The 18,886-nt window shown below is 44.2% G+C and overlaps 1 protein-coding gene across 1 annotated transcript in view; it reads left to right on the plus strand.

The window, feature by feature from the left end:
• BOP1 (BOP1 ribosomal biogenesis factor) overlaps positions 1-18,886 on the plus strand; it is a 204,715-nt gene that overhangs the window by 123,788 nt on the left and 62,041 nt on the right. Inside the window, exons 6-9 of the mRNA XM_033934857.1 lie at positions 587-688; positions 1,823-2,035; positions 10,950-11,111; positions 17,351-17,431. Of these exons, the coding sequence (XP_033790748.1) occupies positions 587-688; positions 1,823-2,035; positions 10,950-11,111; positions 17,351-17,431 (558 nt within the window). The remainder of the gene's footprint in view (positions 1-586; positions 689-1,822; positions 2,036-10,949; positions 11,112-17,350; positions 17,432-18,886) is intronic.

An 18,886-nucleotide genomic window follows, 5' to 3' on the forward strand; every position in this document is an offset into this window, starting at 1 on the left:
AGGTGCACCCGCCCACTCGGCAGCATTTATTGGGAAAATTAGCGTTTATTTTTCGTATGTCTAAATTGACAGCTCTTATGCATAATCGCCTCTCCCAGTTTTGAAGGTTTGGGATCCATACATTAAATGGTCATCGGCCTCCTAGTGGTTTCACCCAGCTACTTTGGTGGTTTCTCATTGGTTTTCTGCACACACCTGGGTTGGGGGGTTGGGGCGGGAGGGGTTGTGGATGGGAGGTTTTGTTCTGCCTTGGATTGTTTTGTCTTATACTGAAGAATCCCAGTATGAGCTTTGGTGGGGTGGGGGGCTGTGAGTGTTCAGGTGGTTGATTGCATTGTTTATGATTCTGTATCTTTTTGCAATTTTTCAATAAAACCTTTGAAAAAAAAAAGAAACGGCAGAAAAATCCTACCAAAGTAATGTCCTGCCTGGTTGGCTGAAGAGCCTACGGTAGTAACTGTTGGAAACAGGGTCCTGGGCTTGATGGACTTAGCATGTCCCAGTATGGCAGCATCCGGAACTGCATGTGCGAGGAGTGGGGTGGTAGGACAGACATGCAGTAATGAAATGGATTCTGTTCTTCCAGCCTGCCATAGATTTCTTCAGCCACGAGACCAGGATCCATCCAGTGACAAACCGCCCAGCAGATAAGCGCAGTTTCATCCCCTCCCTGATTGAGAAGCAAAAGGTGAGCAATTTGGGCCCTCCCTTGTCCTAAGCTTAATCTTTCCCTTCCCTGTCCTCAGGGGTGGCCAGACTATCCTCTCTCTCATGTTGCAGAGAAACTATTCTTCCCTCCCTGGAATCAAGGAGTAGACGGAGAAGCCCAGAAGCCAAGGTGCAAATCTGCTGATGCTCCTAGAGATGTAAAGCAACAAATTTAGGACTAGATTGACTAATATGCATTAATATTGTACCTATGTTTGACACAGCCTATTAATAGCTCTTGTTAGCCCTTAAATTAGAAAGTCTCTGAGGCAGGTATCTGAATGTAACTCACTTTGAGCTATAAATGAGCTAAATCTAAACGATATAGAGGGGTGAAGGAAGGTTTATATGTATTTGTCTTACAGGGACGACTGCTCTGCTCTTCTGTCACCTCACAGAACCTTTACCCTTTCTTCCTTAAATTGCTTGCAGTAGTGCCTGCCATTCTCTGTACTCCTCTGAGCCTCACAAGTACATACCCCTCCCTCCTGAGCCTCGCAGGCGTGCGCCCCCTCTCTCCTGAGCCTTGCCAGGTGCACGCCCCCTCCCTTCTGAGCCTCTCTAGGTGCGTGTCCCCTCTTTCCTGAGCCTTGCCAGGTGCGCGCCCCCTCCCTTCTGAGACTCACAGGTTTGCGCCTCCTCCCTCTTGAGCTTCACCAAGTGTGCGCCCCCCTCTCTCCTGAGCCTTGCCAGGTGCACGCCCCCTCCCTTCTGAGCCTCTCTAGGTGCGCACCCCTCTCTCCTGAGCCTTGCAAGGTGCATACCCCCTCCCTTCTGAGCCTCTCTAGGTGCATGTCCTCTCTCTCCTGAGCCTTGCCAGGTGTGCGCCCCCTCCCTTCTGAGCCTCTCTAGGTGTGCACCCCTCTCTCCTGAGCCTTGCCAGGTGCGAGCCCCCTCCCTTCTGAGACTCACAGGTTTGCGCCTCCTCCCTTCTGAGCTTCACCAAGTGTGAGCCCCCTCTCTCAGGCAGGAACACTGCCTGGATTCTTCTCCTTGCACTCCCTTAGTGGTTTCTTTGAAGGCAGGAAATTTAGATGCTTTATTATTGGAGAGACAGAAGTTTTTGTATATTCTAATAATATAACTGGTGTTTTCTTGAATCATGCTGTTCTAGGTAGCTAATCTGGTTCACGCCATTAAGATGGGCTGGATTAAACCTCGTAAGCCTAAGGATAACACCCCACAGTTCTACGATCTGTGGGCAAAGGAGGATCCCAATGCTGTCCTGGGGCGTCATAAGATGCATGTCCCAGCCCCCAAGATCCAGTTGCCAGGGCACGAGGAGTCCTACAACCCTCCCCCAGAGTATCTCCTCACTGAGGAGGAGGTAAGAACTTAGACTGCTCTCTTTCTGCCCTATTCCAGATCCTGTGGTCTTGCACCCCTCCCCCCAGATTCTGTGCTGATGATCCCTCTCCTCCCCAGTCTGTACCATCCTTCCTTCAACCTCCACCATGGATTCCTGCCATTTTCTTTCCTGTTTCCATTTTTATGAACTTTAATTTGCTTATGCTTCCCAGTATCAGATGTGTGATTGGCCATCTGTGGAGAGTCACTGGCCGTGAGAAGGATCCTCATGTCCTCTGGGCTCACAAACTGTGTTCCTCCTGAGATTCCAAGTGTGGAAGAGAGGCGCCTGCCCAATTCACCGATTCGTTTTCTACAAAAATCGGGCTTGCCGATTCGGTGACCAACCCTGCTCCCTGTACCTTCGGGCATCCTAAAGCAGGAGCGGCAGCGCTCTGTCAGCGAACAGCCTCTTGCTGGCCATCCACTACCGCTGCGCCCCAGCCGTTTGCCAGAGATAAGGACACGCAGTTGCTACTGTGTGCAGGAAGCTTTTTAAGCACCATTTGCCATAATCCTGTGCAGCACCTCTTTTTGTTTTAACTTTCTTTCATGGCAACTCCAGCAGAAATTGTGGGAGTCGATGAGCAACCTCGGGACTCTGTTCTTCACTTCCTGTTGTATCATGAACTTTTGGAGGAAGGGGATGACCCTGATGTAGTCAGATTTCTCTAAGGATGAGCTACTTTCCCTTATTACTGTACCGAAGTGCTATAATTATGTAGCATTTCTCCTAAGCCCATCAATTCTGTGCAAAATCTTACCCTATGATGTCTGGCACCAACCCCCCCCCCCCCACCCCCCCAAGCGTTCCATATTCACATGACTATACAGTACATGTGCTATTCTCAGCGCAGTGGTTTAAATTTTTTCAATTGAAAGGGAATTATTTGAACATCCGCTCCATTCGAAATAAAGCCAGTTTGGTTCGAGATTGATCAGAGGAGACAAAACCGGACTTTGTTGTTTTTTGGGGGGTTTTTGTTTTTTTTTGTAAATCTTTATTGACATTTCAAACTTTTATAATGTATACAATTGAAAGAATCAGAAAAACTATATGAAAATACATTATTATCATCACAATTATTACCTTAAACAATTTTTCCTCCCCTTCTTATCCTTTTTATAAACAATAATATGATATTATATATTATACTATCTATTTGTTTTTTTAACGGAAACCTGGTTAGTTTCAGATAATGATTTAATCATAAATGAATTTTTACCTCAAGGTTTTAAAATGATACCATTGTCTAGAGATTGGAAGAGAGGAGGTCTAGCAATCATTTTAAGAGATTTGTTTGATTTTGCAAAATTAGATTCGAGATCTACTTCAGATTATGAAATTCTTACTTGTAGATTGTCACAGAAACAATTAAATGATACTCTTATTGTTACGTTATTCTACATTCCCCCCCAAAAATGGCATGTTGTGAAAGAGGATTTTTATGAGTTCCTCCTGTCAAATACAATAGGTGGTCCATATAATTTGTTGCTTGGGGATATTAATATTCATATAGATCAAGAAGAAAACATAGAAGTCAGAGACTTATTGTCATTTCTGTCTTCGTTAGTGTTAGGCCTAATTTGGAAAAACCCCATCAAAAAGGTCATCATCTACAGAAAGGGTCAAGCCTAAAATGTATTTTCAGGAGGACGTTTGGACCGATTCCATTTGGTCAGATCACTGTCTGTGTGATCTAGACATAAGTTGGCAGGAAAAGTTAATTAAATCTGGAAATAAGAAAAATCCTGATAAAAGGACCACAATTGTTAGTAGAGGGATTGTAGATCTGGTAGAATTTTGGTCACATTACGAATTAAAATCTGGGTTTGATTCTGATGAAAATTTTTTAATTGAGTGGAGAAATTTTAGTAAGCAGATTTTAGATACAATTGCATCTTTAAAAACTTAGACCAAGAAAACAAGATCTATAAATAAATGGTTTGATGTGGAATTATTAGAAAGTAAAAGGAGAATACGGAAGATGGAAAATCAGGAAAGAAGGAGGATAGGGATAACTGGAGGCTGAAATTGAAAGAATATAAAACTCTAATTACGGAAAAACAAAGCAAATATTATGCCCAAAAAATTGGAGCAGCAAGTATCAATAGAAGAGAATTGTTTAAATACCTATGAGTCGAGTCTCTTTCATTTGAAAGGAAACTGCAATGAGAGGGCATAGGATGAAGTTAATAGGTGATGGGCATCGGAGTAATCTAAGGGTGGTAGATGCATGGAACAGTCTCCCAGAAGAGATGGTGGAGACAGAGACTGTCTGAAAGTGTGAGATCTCTTAGAGAGAGGAAGAGATATTTGACTCTTATCTGCCATCATGTTCCTATGTTTCTAACATTACTCCTAAGTCTGCCACCCTACAACCTCAGTTCATGCCCTCTAGTTTTACCATTTTCCTTTCTCTGGAAAAGATTTGTTTCTATATTAATACGTTTCATAGAAACATTACATTACATTAGAGATTTCTATTCCGCCATTACCTTGCGGTTCAAGGCAGATTACAAAAGAATTTAAGGTTGGTCTGTTACAAGAAGAGATCAGTGGTCATGACAAGTGAAGGTAGAGAAGAGGGCAGGTATTTTCGGAGAGTGAGGAAGAAGATAGGTGGAAGGAAGTATTCAAGATGTTAAGATTTAATCAGGGATTTCTTGAAGAGGATGGTCTTTATTTCTCGTCTGAATAACTTGTAGTCTGTGGTTGTTATCAGTAGATTGGAGATTTGGTTATCTAATTTCGATGCTTGAGTGGCTAGGAGGCTGTCGTAAAGTTTTTCCCGTTTAACTTCTTTGATTGGAGGGTGTGTGAATGGGGTGTGAGTTTTTCTATGTCTGGTTGAGGTATTATGGATGAGTCGGTTGTTCAGATAGGACTGTCTCCGTTTATGGTTTTAAATAGTGTGCAGTAAAATTTGAATAGTATTCTTTCCTGGATTGGTAGCCAGTGTGAGTTCATGAATGCTTCAGTAATGTGGTCGTGTTTCCTTAAGGAGTAGGCGAGTCTTAGTGCTGTATTTTGAACTGTTTGCAATTGTTTGATCATTGTTGCAGGGCAGGGGAGGTAGAGGTTGTTGCAATAATCCAATATACCCAGGATAAGGGATTGTACCATGAGCTGGAATTGTGCTCTTTCGAAGAATTTGCGTACTTGTCTTAGGTTTCTCATAACGGTGAAAGATTTCTGTATTGTTTTGTTTATAGAAACATGACGGCAGATAAAGGCCAAATGGCCCATCTACTCTGCCCATCCACAGTAACCATTATCTATTTCTCTCTCTGCGAGATCCCACATGCCTATCCCAGGCCCTTTTGAATCCAGACATAGTTTCTGTCTCCACCACCTATTCCGGGAGACTGTTCTACACATCTACCACCCTTTCTTTAAAAAAGTATTTCCTCAGATTACTCCGGAGCCTATCACCTTTTAACTTCTGCATCATATCTCCCTTGTTCCTCCTTTCCTCTAGAGTAGAGTTTCTCAACTTCTTTAAGTTAAGTATCCCCTAAGTCTTAACAAATATCATCTGAGTACCCTGCCCAGGCTCCACCCCTAACCCCACCCCCATAATAATAGTACTAATTATAATGCAATTTCTTCCGTCCATTTTTCATATACACACAATATAATCTTATTAATACATAATGGTAACCACAAAATAACCCACACACACACACACACAAAGTACACTGTACGTAGAAATAATGTTAGTTATCATTTATATTTGGGGGGGTTTTCAAAGATGTCAAGGCAGATGACTTTAAAATATGCAATGTCGCCTCAGAAACAACTATAGAAAATAGACAAATATAGTGCAAAATATAGACAGCAGATATAAATTCTCAAAACTGACACATTTTGATCACTAAATTGAAAATAAAATCATTTTTCCTACCTTTGCTGTCTGGTGATTTCATGAGTCTCTGGTTGCACTTCCTTCTGACTGTTCATCCAATATTTCTTTCTTTCTGCCTCCTGCACGCTTCCTCTCCTCCGGACCTCATTCCCTTCACCCAACCAACAACTCTCTCTGTCCCTCAATGAGTCCAAACTTTCTTCCTCTCTCCACCACCCCCCATTGGCAACATGTGCCCCCCTCTCTCTCACTGTCCTCTTATTCTCTACCTTGCTGCAAAGGGAGTTGGGAAAGAGAAAGATCCAGAGTACATCTTTCCTTCTCCCTCTACTGCCACATCCAACATTTCTCCCTTTCTCATCCCCCGGATCTTGTGCAGCATTTTTCACCACTACCCACCAGCCCCATGCCCATTTTTCCTTCTATCACCCCTCTCCATAATAATGCCACATCTCTCCCTCCATCACTATGTCCAACATTCCTCCCCCTTGCATCCCCTTCAATCTATTCCCTCTCCACCACTATATCCAACATTTCTCCCTCTCATCCTTCTAACCCCCATGCATCTCCACCTCACTCGTCTCTCTCTCTGTGCCCAGTTTTCCCCATGTGCACCATCTCTTTCCCTATCACTCACACACTCATGCCCAACAATTCTCCCTTTCTATTCTCTCCGTCCTATGTCCCAAGTTAGTGCCCCCTCCCTCCCTTCTGTGTCTCGAGTTCATGCCCCCCCTTGCCTTCCAGCCTTTCTTCCAAAATCATGCCCCTTTTATGTCCCAACACACTCCTTCCCCCCCATCCTTTCTCCGAGATCATGTCCCTGTTCTCCCTTACTTGCTCGAGCCACACTCACTTCCTTCATAGCTGTCCAGCTGAGCTGCTCCTTCTGTCTTCAGCGGCACTTGTCGCAGGGACATGTGTGCAGTGGTTCACACGCACCACATGGCTGACCCACAAGCCTTCCCCTGACATCAGCACTGACGTCGGAGAGGTTCTGGATCGGCAATGTGCAGTATGAAAAAGGCACTGACACGTCCTTGCAACAAGTGCTGCTGAAGATAGGAAGGAACAGCCAACCTGGAAAGAGGTAACTGGGATCCCCCCACTGACCTGGAAGGCTATCCTTCAGCATCAGCTCTGACATAGGAAGGAAGCCTTCTGGGTCAGCTTCAGTGAGGGGGGTGGGCAGGAAGGAGGGCATGGGATCCCTGGCGGTGGCAGCAGCTTTGGTGGAGGGGAGTGAGCGGGCGGGCAGTCAATAAGGAGAATAGGAAGGAGGGCATGGGATCCTTGGCAACTGCCAGTGCGCACACCCCCAAATAGCAGCTCGTGAACCCCTAAGGGTACGAGTACCGCATGTTGAGAAACACTGCTCTAGAATATACATATGCAGGTTTTCCAGTCTCTTCTTGTGCATCTTTTGACGCAAGTCCCATACTGTTTTTATTCCATTTATCTGGACCACTTCAAGTCTTTTTACATCCTTAGCCAGATATGGCCTCCAAACTGAACACAATACTCCAGATGGGACCTCACCAATGACCTGTACAGGAGTATCTATACCTCCTTTCTTTTGCTGGTTATGCCTCTTTCTATAAAACTCAGTATCGTTCCAGCTACAGGCACCACCTTGTCGCACTGTTTTGTTGTCTTCTGAACCAGACATTATCATCCCCAAATACATTACTGACCTTTTCTCCTTCTCAACTAACAGACACAAGAGAAGTTCACATTCCAACTTCGTTTCCTCCCCAGTGAGAGGTTGCAAACTGAAAAAACACCATGAATTCCTTCTCTCACACCAAGCAGCATCATGGGGTAAAGACCTAGAACAATTACTTTTGTCCTCTACTTATGAGGTATTTAGGAAACATCTAAAAACACACCTGTTCCTAAAACATCTTGACAACTGATCCACTTATCTCTTTCCTCTCAATAGCGACCTACTGTCCTTTTGATCACTTTTCTCCTCAACAATGAATTTCCTGTCTAATTACTTCTCTTCTTCCCCTCTTGAAGTCAGTCAATTTGTACCTTTGCTTAATCTTTTGTAAACCGCATAGAACTTCACGGTATTGCAGTATATAAGCTGTTATTATTATTATTATCCCAAGGTTCTTCTCCCCATCCATGCAAATCAGTCTTTCACCTCTCAGCACATATGTTTCCCTCAGATTTCTACTCCCCAAGTGCATTATTCTGCACTTCTTTGCATTGAATTTTAGTTGCCAAACAATGACCATTCTTCTAACTTTTGCAGACCCTTTTTCATGTTTTCCACTCCCTCTGGGGTGTCCTTCTGTTATAAATCTTGGCATCATTCTCAAAAGGCAAACCTTTCCTTCTAACCCTTCAGCAATATTACTCACAAATATATTGAACAGAATCAGCCCCAACACCGATCCTGGTGGCAATCACCTTTTCTTCCTCCGAGCGAATTCCATTAACCACCACCCTCTGTTGTCTGTCCACCAACCAGTTTCTAAGCCAGTTCACCACTTTGGTTCCTAACTTCAGCCAATCAGGTTTGTTTAAGAGCCTCCTATCAGGAACTGTGTCAAAGGCTTTGCTGAAATCTAAGTAAATTATATTTATCACACTTCCTCGATCTAGTTCTCTGGTTACCCAGTCAAAGAATTCAATCATTCATTTGGCACGATTTACCTTTAGTAAAGCCATATTGTCTCGGATCTTGTAACCCTTTCTAGGAATTTCACTATCTTCTCCTTCAGCAATGCTTCCATTATTTTTCCAGTAACCGAAGTGAGGCTTACAGGTCTGTAGTTTCCTGCTTCATCTCTGCGACCACTTTTGTAAAGAGGAACCACATCTAATCTTCGCCAGTCTTGTCTCCAGGGATTTATTGAACCAATCTTTAAGTGGAATCGCCAGAACCTTTCTGAGGTCCTCAGTATTCTTGGATGGAAGCCATCTGGTCCCATGGCTTTGTCCACCTTCAATTTTTTAAGTTGTTCATAAACACTTTCTTCCATGAATGGCACAGTATCCACCCCATACTCACGTGTAATTTTTCCAGCCACAGAAGAGTTGTTTAGCACATTTGCTTTATCCTCATCAGTCTCCGCATAGCAGTTCCTAGCTTCTTTCAGTCTAGCAATTCCATTTTTCATCTCCCTTTTTTATATTTCTGGCCATTTGCTCTTTGGCTTACGCTTCAACGTATCTTTCTTTTGGCTTCTTTCATTTTCATCCAGTATTCCTTTCTGTGCTCCTTCTCTTGAGTACTTTTATATTTCATGACTGGCAATTCTCTTGCCTTTATTTTCTCCACCACTAGTTGTGGTTTCCTTTTTCTCTTGTTTTGAGGAGATCTGTAGGTCTTCTCACACCTTTCTGAAGCATTACCGTTTAGACATTTTGGCCAGTGGAGATGCAATTTGTGATGCTTCAGTCAGTTCTGCAGGATCTCCTTGTCCTGCCAAATTTGAGAACTGCTTTTCTTCATCCTGCAAGTGAAATGAAGTGGAATTGAAACATTCGTTTTACCTGCTAGTTTTCTTTTCTTCAGTCCCAACAGATCAATCCAGAAGCCCTTCTTTGGGAACTGTCTGGCTGACTGTATATGTACAGTACTACCCTGATATTCGCGGGGGTTCTGTTCCAGGAACCCCCACGAATGTTGAAAAACTGTGAATACGTTTTTTAGCAAGAGAGACAGGAGAGGGCAGCCGGAGCGTTGGCGAATGAAGGAAATTGCTCGCGGTATGCTCCGACAGCCTCTTCCTGTACTAAAGCTTCTGATTGGTGAGGCCCGATTTTAGTACAGGAGGAGGCGGTTGGAGCATACCACAAGTGATTTCCTTCACTCGCCGGCACTCCGGCTGACCTCTCCTGCCCAGTCATTTGCTGTCGGAAAATACTGCGAATGACCAGGACCGCAAATTCACGGGGGAGCACTGTATATGTTCTTTTCTTGTGTAAGTTCTTAGGATGTTTGTTTGCAGATTCTGTTTTAAAAAAATGATAACTTCTTTTTGTGGTAGTAAAGAGAGAATGTTCAATGCGTTTCTACACTGATTGTTTCTTGCTTTGTTACTAAAAAGACTGATAGAAAGCTGCTGCACAATATTCTTTATGGCAGTGTCTCTCAAATTTTTTCGAGCCGGGGCACACTAAAAGTAGTGACCATGGCTTGAGGCACCCAGAAGTGAGCGGATGTCATATGAGCGGATCACACATATGAGTGACATCATCACGTTGACGTCCACGCCTGTGCAGAAGCCCTCCAGATGGGCCCCGAGACGCCAGTAGGGAGTGCCAGCAGGGAAGAGGGCTGGAGAGAAGGAGAGGCACTAGCACCAGCTGATTGCCTACAGCAGTGTTTCTCAACTACTTCAAGCTAAGTACCCCCTAATTCTAACAAATATCAACTGAGTACCCCAACCACAAACCTCCCTAGGCCCACTCAAGCTCTGCCCCAGATCCCATCCCCTTTACTAACTGTAATGCAATTCTTTTCATTCATTTTTCACATACACAACAGATATAAATTCTCAAATTTCAATCACTATATTGAAAATAAAATCATTTTACCTACCGGCGATCCTCTGCAGGCTGCTGTAATTAGCTTTGAAGGTGAGACCGTGAGACCAGGATGGAAGCTGGAGGACGCTAGAGAGAAGGGGGAAATATGCAGGCCTTGGCGAATTGGGGAGCATTGGTGCCGTACCGCATAGGGAAGTCAGCTGGCAGGCGCCTCTCTTCCTCCTCAGTGTGCCATGGCACACTTGGAATCTCAGGAGGCACACAGTTTGAGATATTTGCGTTATGGCAAAGCTTTGTCATTCTCTCTAGCTCCACCTGATGGTAGATGGACATAACCCACACATCTCTGGTTTGATTTATTGGGCCGAAAGGAAATAGCAGGTAAGAGCTCATTTTCCCTTTTGTCCTCTGGGTGATGGCATCTCTGAAGAGTTGGTGGCTGTGAGTAGGATTCTCATGTTCTCTGCATACTAATTAGATATGAGAATGCATGTCTTTCTCTTCTTTGACCTGCAGAAACTTGCATGGCAAGAGCAAGAGCCGGAGGAGAGGAGACTGAATATAATCCCTCAGAAGTACCATTGCCTGCGTGCTGTTCCTGCTTATCCCCGCTTCATCCATGAGCGCTTTGAACGCTGCCTGGACCTTTACCTTTGCCCAAGGCAGCGCAAGATGAGGGTATGTATGTTCCCAGGCACTCCTCAAAATAAGTAGCTGTAACAGTGAACCTGTTTGTACTGCTTGGCCTTGTCACTAGTTAGATTTCAAGGTATGTGCTCCGCAAAACTATTGCAGGGAGATGCTGTGGAATGTCCAGGGTCAATTAGATATGCAGTAATGCGCTATGAAGGCTGATAGATACTAATCGTTTATTAAACATGATATACCACCTTAGTTGCAGCACAATTCAAAATGGTTTACAATAAAATAAATTTAGAAATTGAACGCCATTAAAAAATAAGATAAAACTCTACATTTATACTAAGAAAACATAAAAACATTCAAAGATCAATACTGCAAAAAAGAATTACATTACATTACATTACATTTGTGATTTCTATTCCGCTTGTACCTTGCGGTTCAAAGCGGATTACATTAGAAGAAGCTGGACATTTCCAGGAGGGTACGTGACATTTAGGGTAAGACATAGTTACAGAATGAGTATAGATTTGGTAACATTGGATGAAAGCAGTTATATTACATTATATATCAAATCTTTTTCCAGGCGTTGGTAGGTAATATGAATCGGTAGGATGAATTAGGTTTTTTTTGTTTTGTTTTTTTTTGTTTTTTTTTGGTCGGTTGAGGATATGGTGTCAGGGAGTGGGTGACCTGGTCGGTGTATGTGGAAGAGGAGATTAGGTGTTTTGAATATGCTTTTTGAAAAGTAGCGTTTTGAGTTCTTTGCGGAATGCTTTGAAGTCAGATGTTGAGGTTAACAATCTGGTTATGGAGGGTTCGAGTTTTGCTGCATGCGTTGCTATGAGGTTATCGTAAAGCTTTTTACGATGAGTGCCGTTGAGTGGTGGGTATGAGAATGGTGTCAGTGTTCTTCTTATTCTGGGTGGAAGGTTGCGGTGTAGGCGATCGATTAGATAGGCAGGTGCTGTACCGTTGAGTACTTTGAAGATTAGACAGTATAGTTTGAATTGGATTCTGGCTCTAATCGGTAGCCAATGTGAGTCTAGGTAGGCGCAGTGGCGTACCTAGGGGGGGGCGGGGGGGGGCGGGCCGCCCCGGGTACCAGCCCTAAGGGGGTGTTCCCGGCCTTGCCGTTCAGTCCCCCGCCACCCCCGAAGGACCGCTCGCCCCACTGACCTTCCTGCACCACCTGTGAAGCAGCCCGCAGCAGGATCGCGAAGTCAGCGTCAGCATCCCTGCGCTGCTTCCTGCGCCGCGATCCCGCCCCTCCTCTGATGTCAGAGGAGGGGCGGGACCGTGGCGCAGGAAGCAGCGCAGGGATCGCTGACGCTGACTTCGCGATCCTGCTGCGGCTGTTCATAGGTGGTGCGGGGAGGCCAGGGGGGCGAGCGGTCCTTCGGGGTGGGTCGGGGCATCAGGCCTTCAGGGTGGGGCGGGCGGGCAGGCAAGCAGGCTTTCAAGGGGGAGGGGGTGACAGGCAGGCAGGCAGGCCTTCAAGGGGGGACAGGCCTTCGGGGGGGGGGTGCAGACCTTCAAGGGGTGCAGGCCTTTGGGGGGGGGCAGACCTTCAAGAGGGTGCAGGCCTTCAAGGGGGGGGACAGGCCTTCAAGGGGGGGAAGGCAGGCAGGCCTTCAAGGGGGGGACAGGCCTACAAGGGGGGGGGGACAGGCCTACAAGGGGGGGGACAGGCCTACAAGGGGGGGGACAGGCCTTCAAGGGGGGGTGCAGGCCTTTGGGGGGTGCAGGCCTTCAAGGGAGTGCAGGCCTTCGGGGGGGGGGGGCAGTCCTTCAAGGGGGTGCAGGCCTTCAAGGGGGGAAAGGCAGGCAGGCAGGCCTTCAAGGGGGGACAGGCCTACAAGGGGGGGGGGGAGAAGCTACAAGGGGGTGGGACAGGCCTTCAAGTGGGGGACAGGCCTTCGGGGGGGTGCAGGCCTTCAAGGGGGGGACAGGCAGGCAGGCCTTCAAGGGGGGGACAGGCCTACAAGGGGAAGGGACAGGCCTTCAAGGGGGGTGCAGGCCTTCAAGGTGGGACAGGCAGACCTTTAAGGGGGGACAGGCCTTTGGGGGGGACCATGATTTAGAAGTACACGGAGGGAAGGGGGTGTTCAAAGAGACATGCATATGCCAAACTTTGGGGGGGGGGAAGAAATAATGGGTCTGAAAATAGAGGAGAGGGAGAGAGATGATGGACCATGGGATTTAGGGAGGGAAGGAACAGAAAGGGAGAGAAATTGGACACAAGAGATGGTGTGGAGGAGGGATAGAGATACTGGATAGGAGGGTAATTAGGAAAAGAAAGGGAGAGATGGTGGACTCTGGGATGGTGGGGAAGGAGGGAGAGATGCCGGATGAAAGGGTATTTAAGAAAAGGTGGATCTGTGGAGGGAGATGAAAAAAAGGAAAGATACCAGACTTCCTGGGAAGGGAAGGGAAATGGAAAGGGAGGACAGAGTTGGCAGATGGATGGTTAGCATGCAGAAAGAAGGAGACCCTGGCAAGCAAGTTATCAGAAGAAAACCAGAGCCTTGGACCAACAAGATTTGAAATATAACCAGACAACAAAAGGTAGAAAAATTAATTTTATTTTCTGTTTTGTGATTATAACATGTCAGATTTGAAATGTGTATCCTGCCAGAGCTGGTGTTGGACTGCAAACGTGAGCTAGGATTTAACAGAAAGAGGAAAAGTCCTTTTTGTTTCTTTATTTTATTTACACCACAGCGCCAGTGTGGTTAGGAGAAGCCAAAGGGGGTGAAAAAGCTATAAAACCCACCAGGAGTTTTGAAAAAAATCACCCAACTGGGCAGGAAAATCAAATTGAAAAACCAATTCAATAGGGCTGAATCGAATCAAAATTTTTTTTTTCCTGTATCTGGCAGCATTAGTTTGCGCTACTGTCTTAGACTTTAGGACCTGGGATTGGGGAGAGATGGCATCCTCAGTACTTTATAATGCAAGTGAAACGAGGATTTGGTCAGACTTTTGAAGGGTCTGCAGAAAAAAAATATTGTATAGGCCGGGGACATGAGACAGCAGGAAATGGGAACTTTTCTTCCTTCTATTTTTGTGAATGGAAAGGCTGAGGATGTCAGAGAGGTCAGTTAAAATATGTGCTTTATAAGAAAATATAATAATGTGTTTTATAAAGTTTATAGCATAGCTGGCCTACCCAGTGAGGTGTTCCTAGTGGTGATGGTGGCAGCGTGTCAATGTGTTGAGAGGAAGAGGTGGTCTGGGAAATTCTGCTGAGCAAACTCCGGGCCCATTTCCACCCCCCAGTTAGTCCACTGCACTCAACTGATTCACACACTGAGTGGGTCTTTGGGTGTTGTTTTGGGATCTCTTCCAGTGGTTTATCTCCTTCTGGTCCAAGGAAGGAAACTTTGTTATCCTTAGCATTGACCTACAGAATATGTTTGTAACAGCGCTGCTTGTGTGGCATTAGGCTATGTAGTGATCGAAAGAAAAAAACAGACCTTTGCACATTTTTGCACTATATGGTGGGTGTATGAGGAGATTCACATTTCCTGCACAGCTAAGTCCATGTGAAGTTACCTTGTGCTGTATTTGACATCTAGCAAGGTCTCTGTTTGAAAGGAAAGATCTAAACTTAAAAATGAAGTGGCCAGAAGTTATGGTAAAAGCAGATAGTGTAGCTGGTTTTAAGAAAGATTTGGACAAATTCCTGGAGGAAAAGTCCATAATCTGTTATTAAGACATGGGGGAAGTGTCTGCTTGCCCTGGATCGGTAGCATGGAATGTTGCTACTCTTTGGGTTTTGACCAGGTATTAGTGTCCTGGATTGGCTACCATGAGAATGGGCTACTGGGCATGATGGACCATTGGTCTGACCCAGTTAGGCTATTCTTATGTTATGTTCTCATCTGTAGGGGCCTTTGTTTTCACTTCTTATTTTAATGTATTTTTTTTCTGGGAACTTATCAGTGTTTTTTATAATGGGAACAAAAATGGAAGAGAATTAATGTGTGTGGAATGGGGGGTAACTAATTTCTTCAGCTAAATAATTCAATCCACTTCAAACAGACATAGGAGAACTCACGCACCATTCACACACCCTCCAACCAAAAACGTCAAAAGAAAAAAACTGTTCGACAACCTCCTAGCCATTCGAGCTGCAACACTCGACCCCCAACTCTACAACCAATTGATATCAACCACAGACTGCAAAACCTTCAAAAAGAAATAAAAACCCTTCTATTCAAAAAACACATAAAACCGAACTAACACAATCAGAACTGTCCCAAGCATCACCTGCAACTACTCCATATGTACTTCTAATGTCATGACAATTTAGACATAATTTATGTTATGTTATGTTTGGAATAATGGTTACATATATGAGGTTCAATAAAAGAAAATTTTCACTGCCTGTTTCTATTCTGACCATTTATTCCATTTCATGGTTATTGCAAAAAAAAAAAAAAAAAAAATTTTTTTTTACATGGGGGGGGGGGGGGGTGTCAAAAAATGATGGGCCCCGGGTGCCACATACCCTAGGTACGCCACTGGGTAGGCGTTAGTTATGTGGTCATATTTTCCGAGGGAATAGATTAGTCTGAGAGCTGTGTTCTGAATGGTCTGTAGTTTTTTGATCATTTTTGTAGGACATGGTAGATATAGGATATTGCAGTAGTCCACAAGTCCTAGTACCAGGGATTGAACAATGATCCTGTAGTGTTCTTTGTCGAAGAATTTCCTTATTTTTCGTAAGTTGCGCATTGTGAAGAATGCTTTTTGGGTAGTTTTGTTGATTTGAGTCTGCATAGTGCAGCATCTATCTATCAGCACTCCCAGGATTTTGAGGGAGGTCTGGATTGGGTATTTGGTAGTTTTGATTTCCAGGTCTGTTATGGATGGGATTTTGTCCGTTTCAAGCATTAAGAATTTGGTTTTGTCCGAGTTTAGTTTTAGTTTGTGGTTTGTCATCCATTTTTCTACTTCGTCCAGTATTGTTTCCAAGTGTCCTGTAGCGGAGTTGTCTTGGGTTTCGAAGGGGAGGAGGATAGTTATGTCGTCTGCGTAACTGAAGGATGTTACATTTAGGTTGTCTAGAGTGGTACCAAGGGAAGAGATGTAGAGGTTGAATAGAATGGGTGAAAGTGGAGAACCCTGAGGGACTCCACATGGATTAGACCATGTGTTGGATTTCGTATCGTTTATCTTAACTCTGTAAGTTCTTGTTTTAAGGTATCCTTGGAACCAGTTGTACACCACCCCTGAGATCCCTATTGCATCAAGTATCTGGAGTAGTATGGTATGATCAACTAGATCAAAGGCTGCGGAAAGATCTAGTTGGATAATTAGGATCCTATGACCTTTACTGAGGTGTTGTCGGGCTATGTCCAGTAGTGTTGCTAGTAGAGTTTCCGTGCTGTGGTAAGATCTAAATCCTGATTGGGATGAGTGAAGTATATTGTGGTCTGCTAGGTAGTTAGAGAGGTATTGGGCCACAAGTCCTTCAATCAGCTTGACATAGAGTGGGATCGAAGCGATCGGTCTGTAGTTGGTAGGTGTGTCTACAGGACCTTTTTGGTCTTTCAGTATGGGTGTGATTATGATCTCTCCTAGATCTTGTGCTCTCCATTACTTTTCCTAATTAGGAGAAAGCGCGTTCAGAAAGGTAAGTTTTCAGTAGTACTCGAAACTTAGCATATGAAGATTATAAATGTAAGTTTGCAGCTAAAGAATTCCTTATTTTCCATCACGGACCCTTCGATCATTAACAGATAATAGACTGGTCAGCACATGTCCTTACCGGTTTACTTTCGGATACATTTCAAAATTCTTACTCTGACTAACAAGACATTACATTCGGCTGTTCCTGAATCTATAGCAACCTTAATTATTCCATAATGCTGAGCTTCGTGTTCTCTCCCATTTCGTTTTTGAAGGATGAGGAATGACCAGTCTATTATCTGTTAATGATCGAAGGGTCTGTGATAAAGAATAAGGAATAATTAAGGTTGCCATAAATTCAAAAACAGCCGAAAGTAGTGTCTTGTTAGTCAGAGTAAGAATTTTGAAGTGTATCCGAAAGGAAACCGGTAATGACTCATTAGCACTGCTCCGGCATGTATTTCATTTTATATATTTATTTGAGCTTTTATTATCAGTCGAGGTACAAAGAAACATGTATCTAAGACATGTCGCCTGTACTTAGCCTTCATATGTAGGACAGGAGAGATCACTCGCTGCCTTTTCTTTTGTCTTCACCATAGGGGTCTTCCCACTCCTTATTTTCTCTTTTAATCTAGGTGAATGTGGATCCTGAAGACCTAATCCCCAAACTGCCAAAACCGAAGGATCTCCAGCCTTTCCCCTCCACCCAGGCTCTGGTGAGCACAGTTTATATACAATATATATGAGATGATTAATTTCTCTCTGTAAATTCTGATCATTCTGGTTTTAAGAAAGGTTTGGACAATTTCCTGGAGGAAAGACATGGGGGAAGCCACTTCTTGCCCTGGAATGTTGCTACTTTGGGTTTTGTCCAGGTACTAGGGACCTGGATTGGCCACCATGAGAATGGGCTACCAGTAAGGCTAGGCTATTCTTGTGTTCTTATTTTCAATAATTTATGAATTTATATGGTATTATGTTCTCTTAGGCTTCCATGGCTGGCGTCATGATTGTGCAGTTGTCCAGGTCTCACCATGTCTCAATAGGTACAACCAACTTTTCAGCCATCATGCTGTGGCTTTCTTCAGGGTATGCTGTGAGGTCTGCAGTTTGTCTTTATATATTGTGGGTCCTCTAACCAGTTTGGCTGGGGTTTGAAGTGATTTAGACAGGAAAGTCCATTGGTCATGAGTTTGAATTTTGGCAGGAAATTTTGTTGGTCACAAATTTGAATTGTGGAGGGAAAGTCTATTGGTCATAGATTTGAATTTTTGTGGCCAATTTTTTATTGATAAAATTGGACGCACCATAGAGGAAAGGCTGAAAAAGCACAAGAGACACCACAAGCTATGCAATACAGAAAAATCAGTTGTAGCCCTCCATGCCAAGAAAACTGCTCATACAATTAGATTTGAGAACACAAAAGTCCTGGAGAAAGAAGACCACTGGTGGCCGAGAAGACTCAGAGGCAATAGAGATAGCAAGACACCCCAATAACTTCAATGGAGATAAAGGGCTCTCCATAAACAAAGCATGGCAGCCGCTCATCCAAAAGAAATTTGGCACAAATAGGACTGGGGCTGAGGATAAATGCCTTCACCCTCTGTCAGAAGAGAGTTTCCAGACTCTCTTCTGACAGAATTTAAAAATGTGACCAACAGACTTTCCCACCAGAATTTAAAATTGTGTCCAACGGACTTTCCCACCACAAATCAAACTTGTGTACCAATGAACTTTCTTTCAAAAATTCAAATCTGTGACCAACATACCCTGAAAAAAGCCACAGCATGATGGCTGAAATGTCGGTTCTACCAACCCAGATGTGGCGAGACCTGGACTAGAGAATGACACGGGGGAAAAATTTTTCCCCATCACCGCCCCGTCCCTGCAACCACCAACCCTGTCCCCACGACCACTGTCCCCATGACCACTGTCTCCGCCCCATCCCCGTCCCCATGACCACTGTCCTTGCAGCATCCATACAAGCCTCAGTACTGCAATATTTAGCTTATTCCTTCCTTATAAATCAAAGTTCTGGCTGCCAAACTAGAGAGAGATGTTCAGCTGGCAGGGCTTTATTTATAAATTTTTATCAACACAACTAATATACTTCTTTATCCTAAAGCAAAAAAATAAGAAATATAAAATTTTTTTCTACCTTTGTTGTCTGG

Source organism: Geotrypetes seraphini, chromosome 2 (genome assembly GCF_902459505.1).
Source record: "Geotrypetes seraphini chromosome 2, aGeoSer1.1, whole genome shotgun sequence".
In the NCBI taxonomy this organism is placed as follows: Eukaryota; Metazoa; Chordata; class Amphibia; order Gymnophiona; family Dermophiidae; genus Geotrypetes; species Geotrypetes seraphini.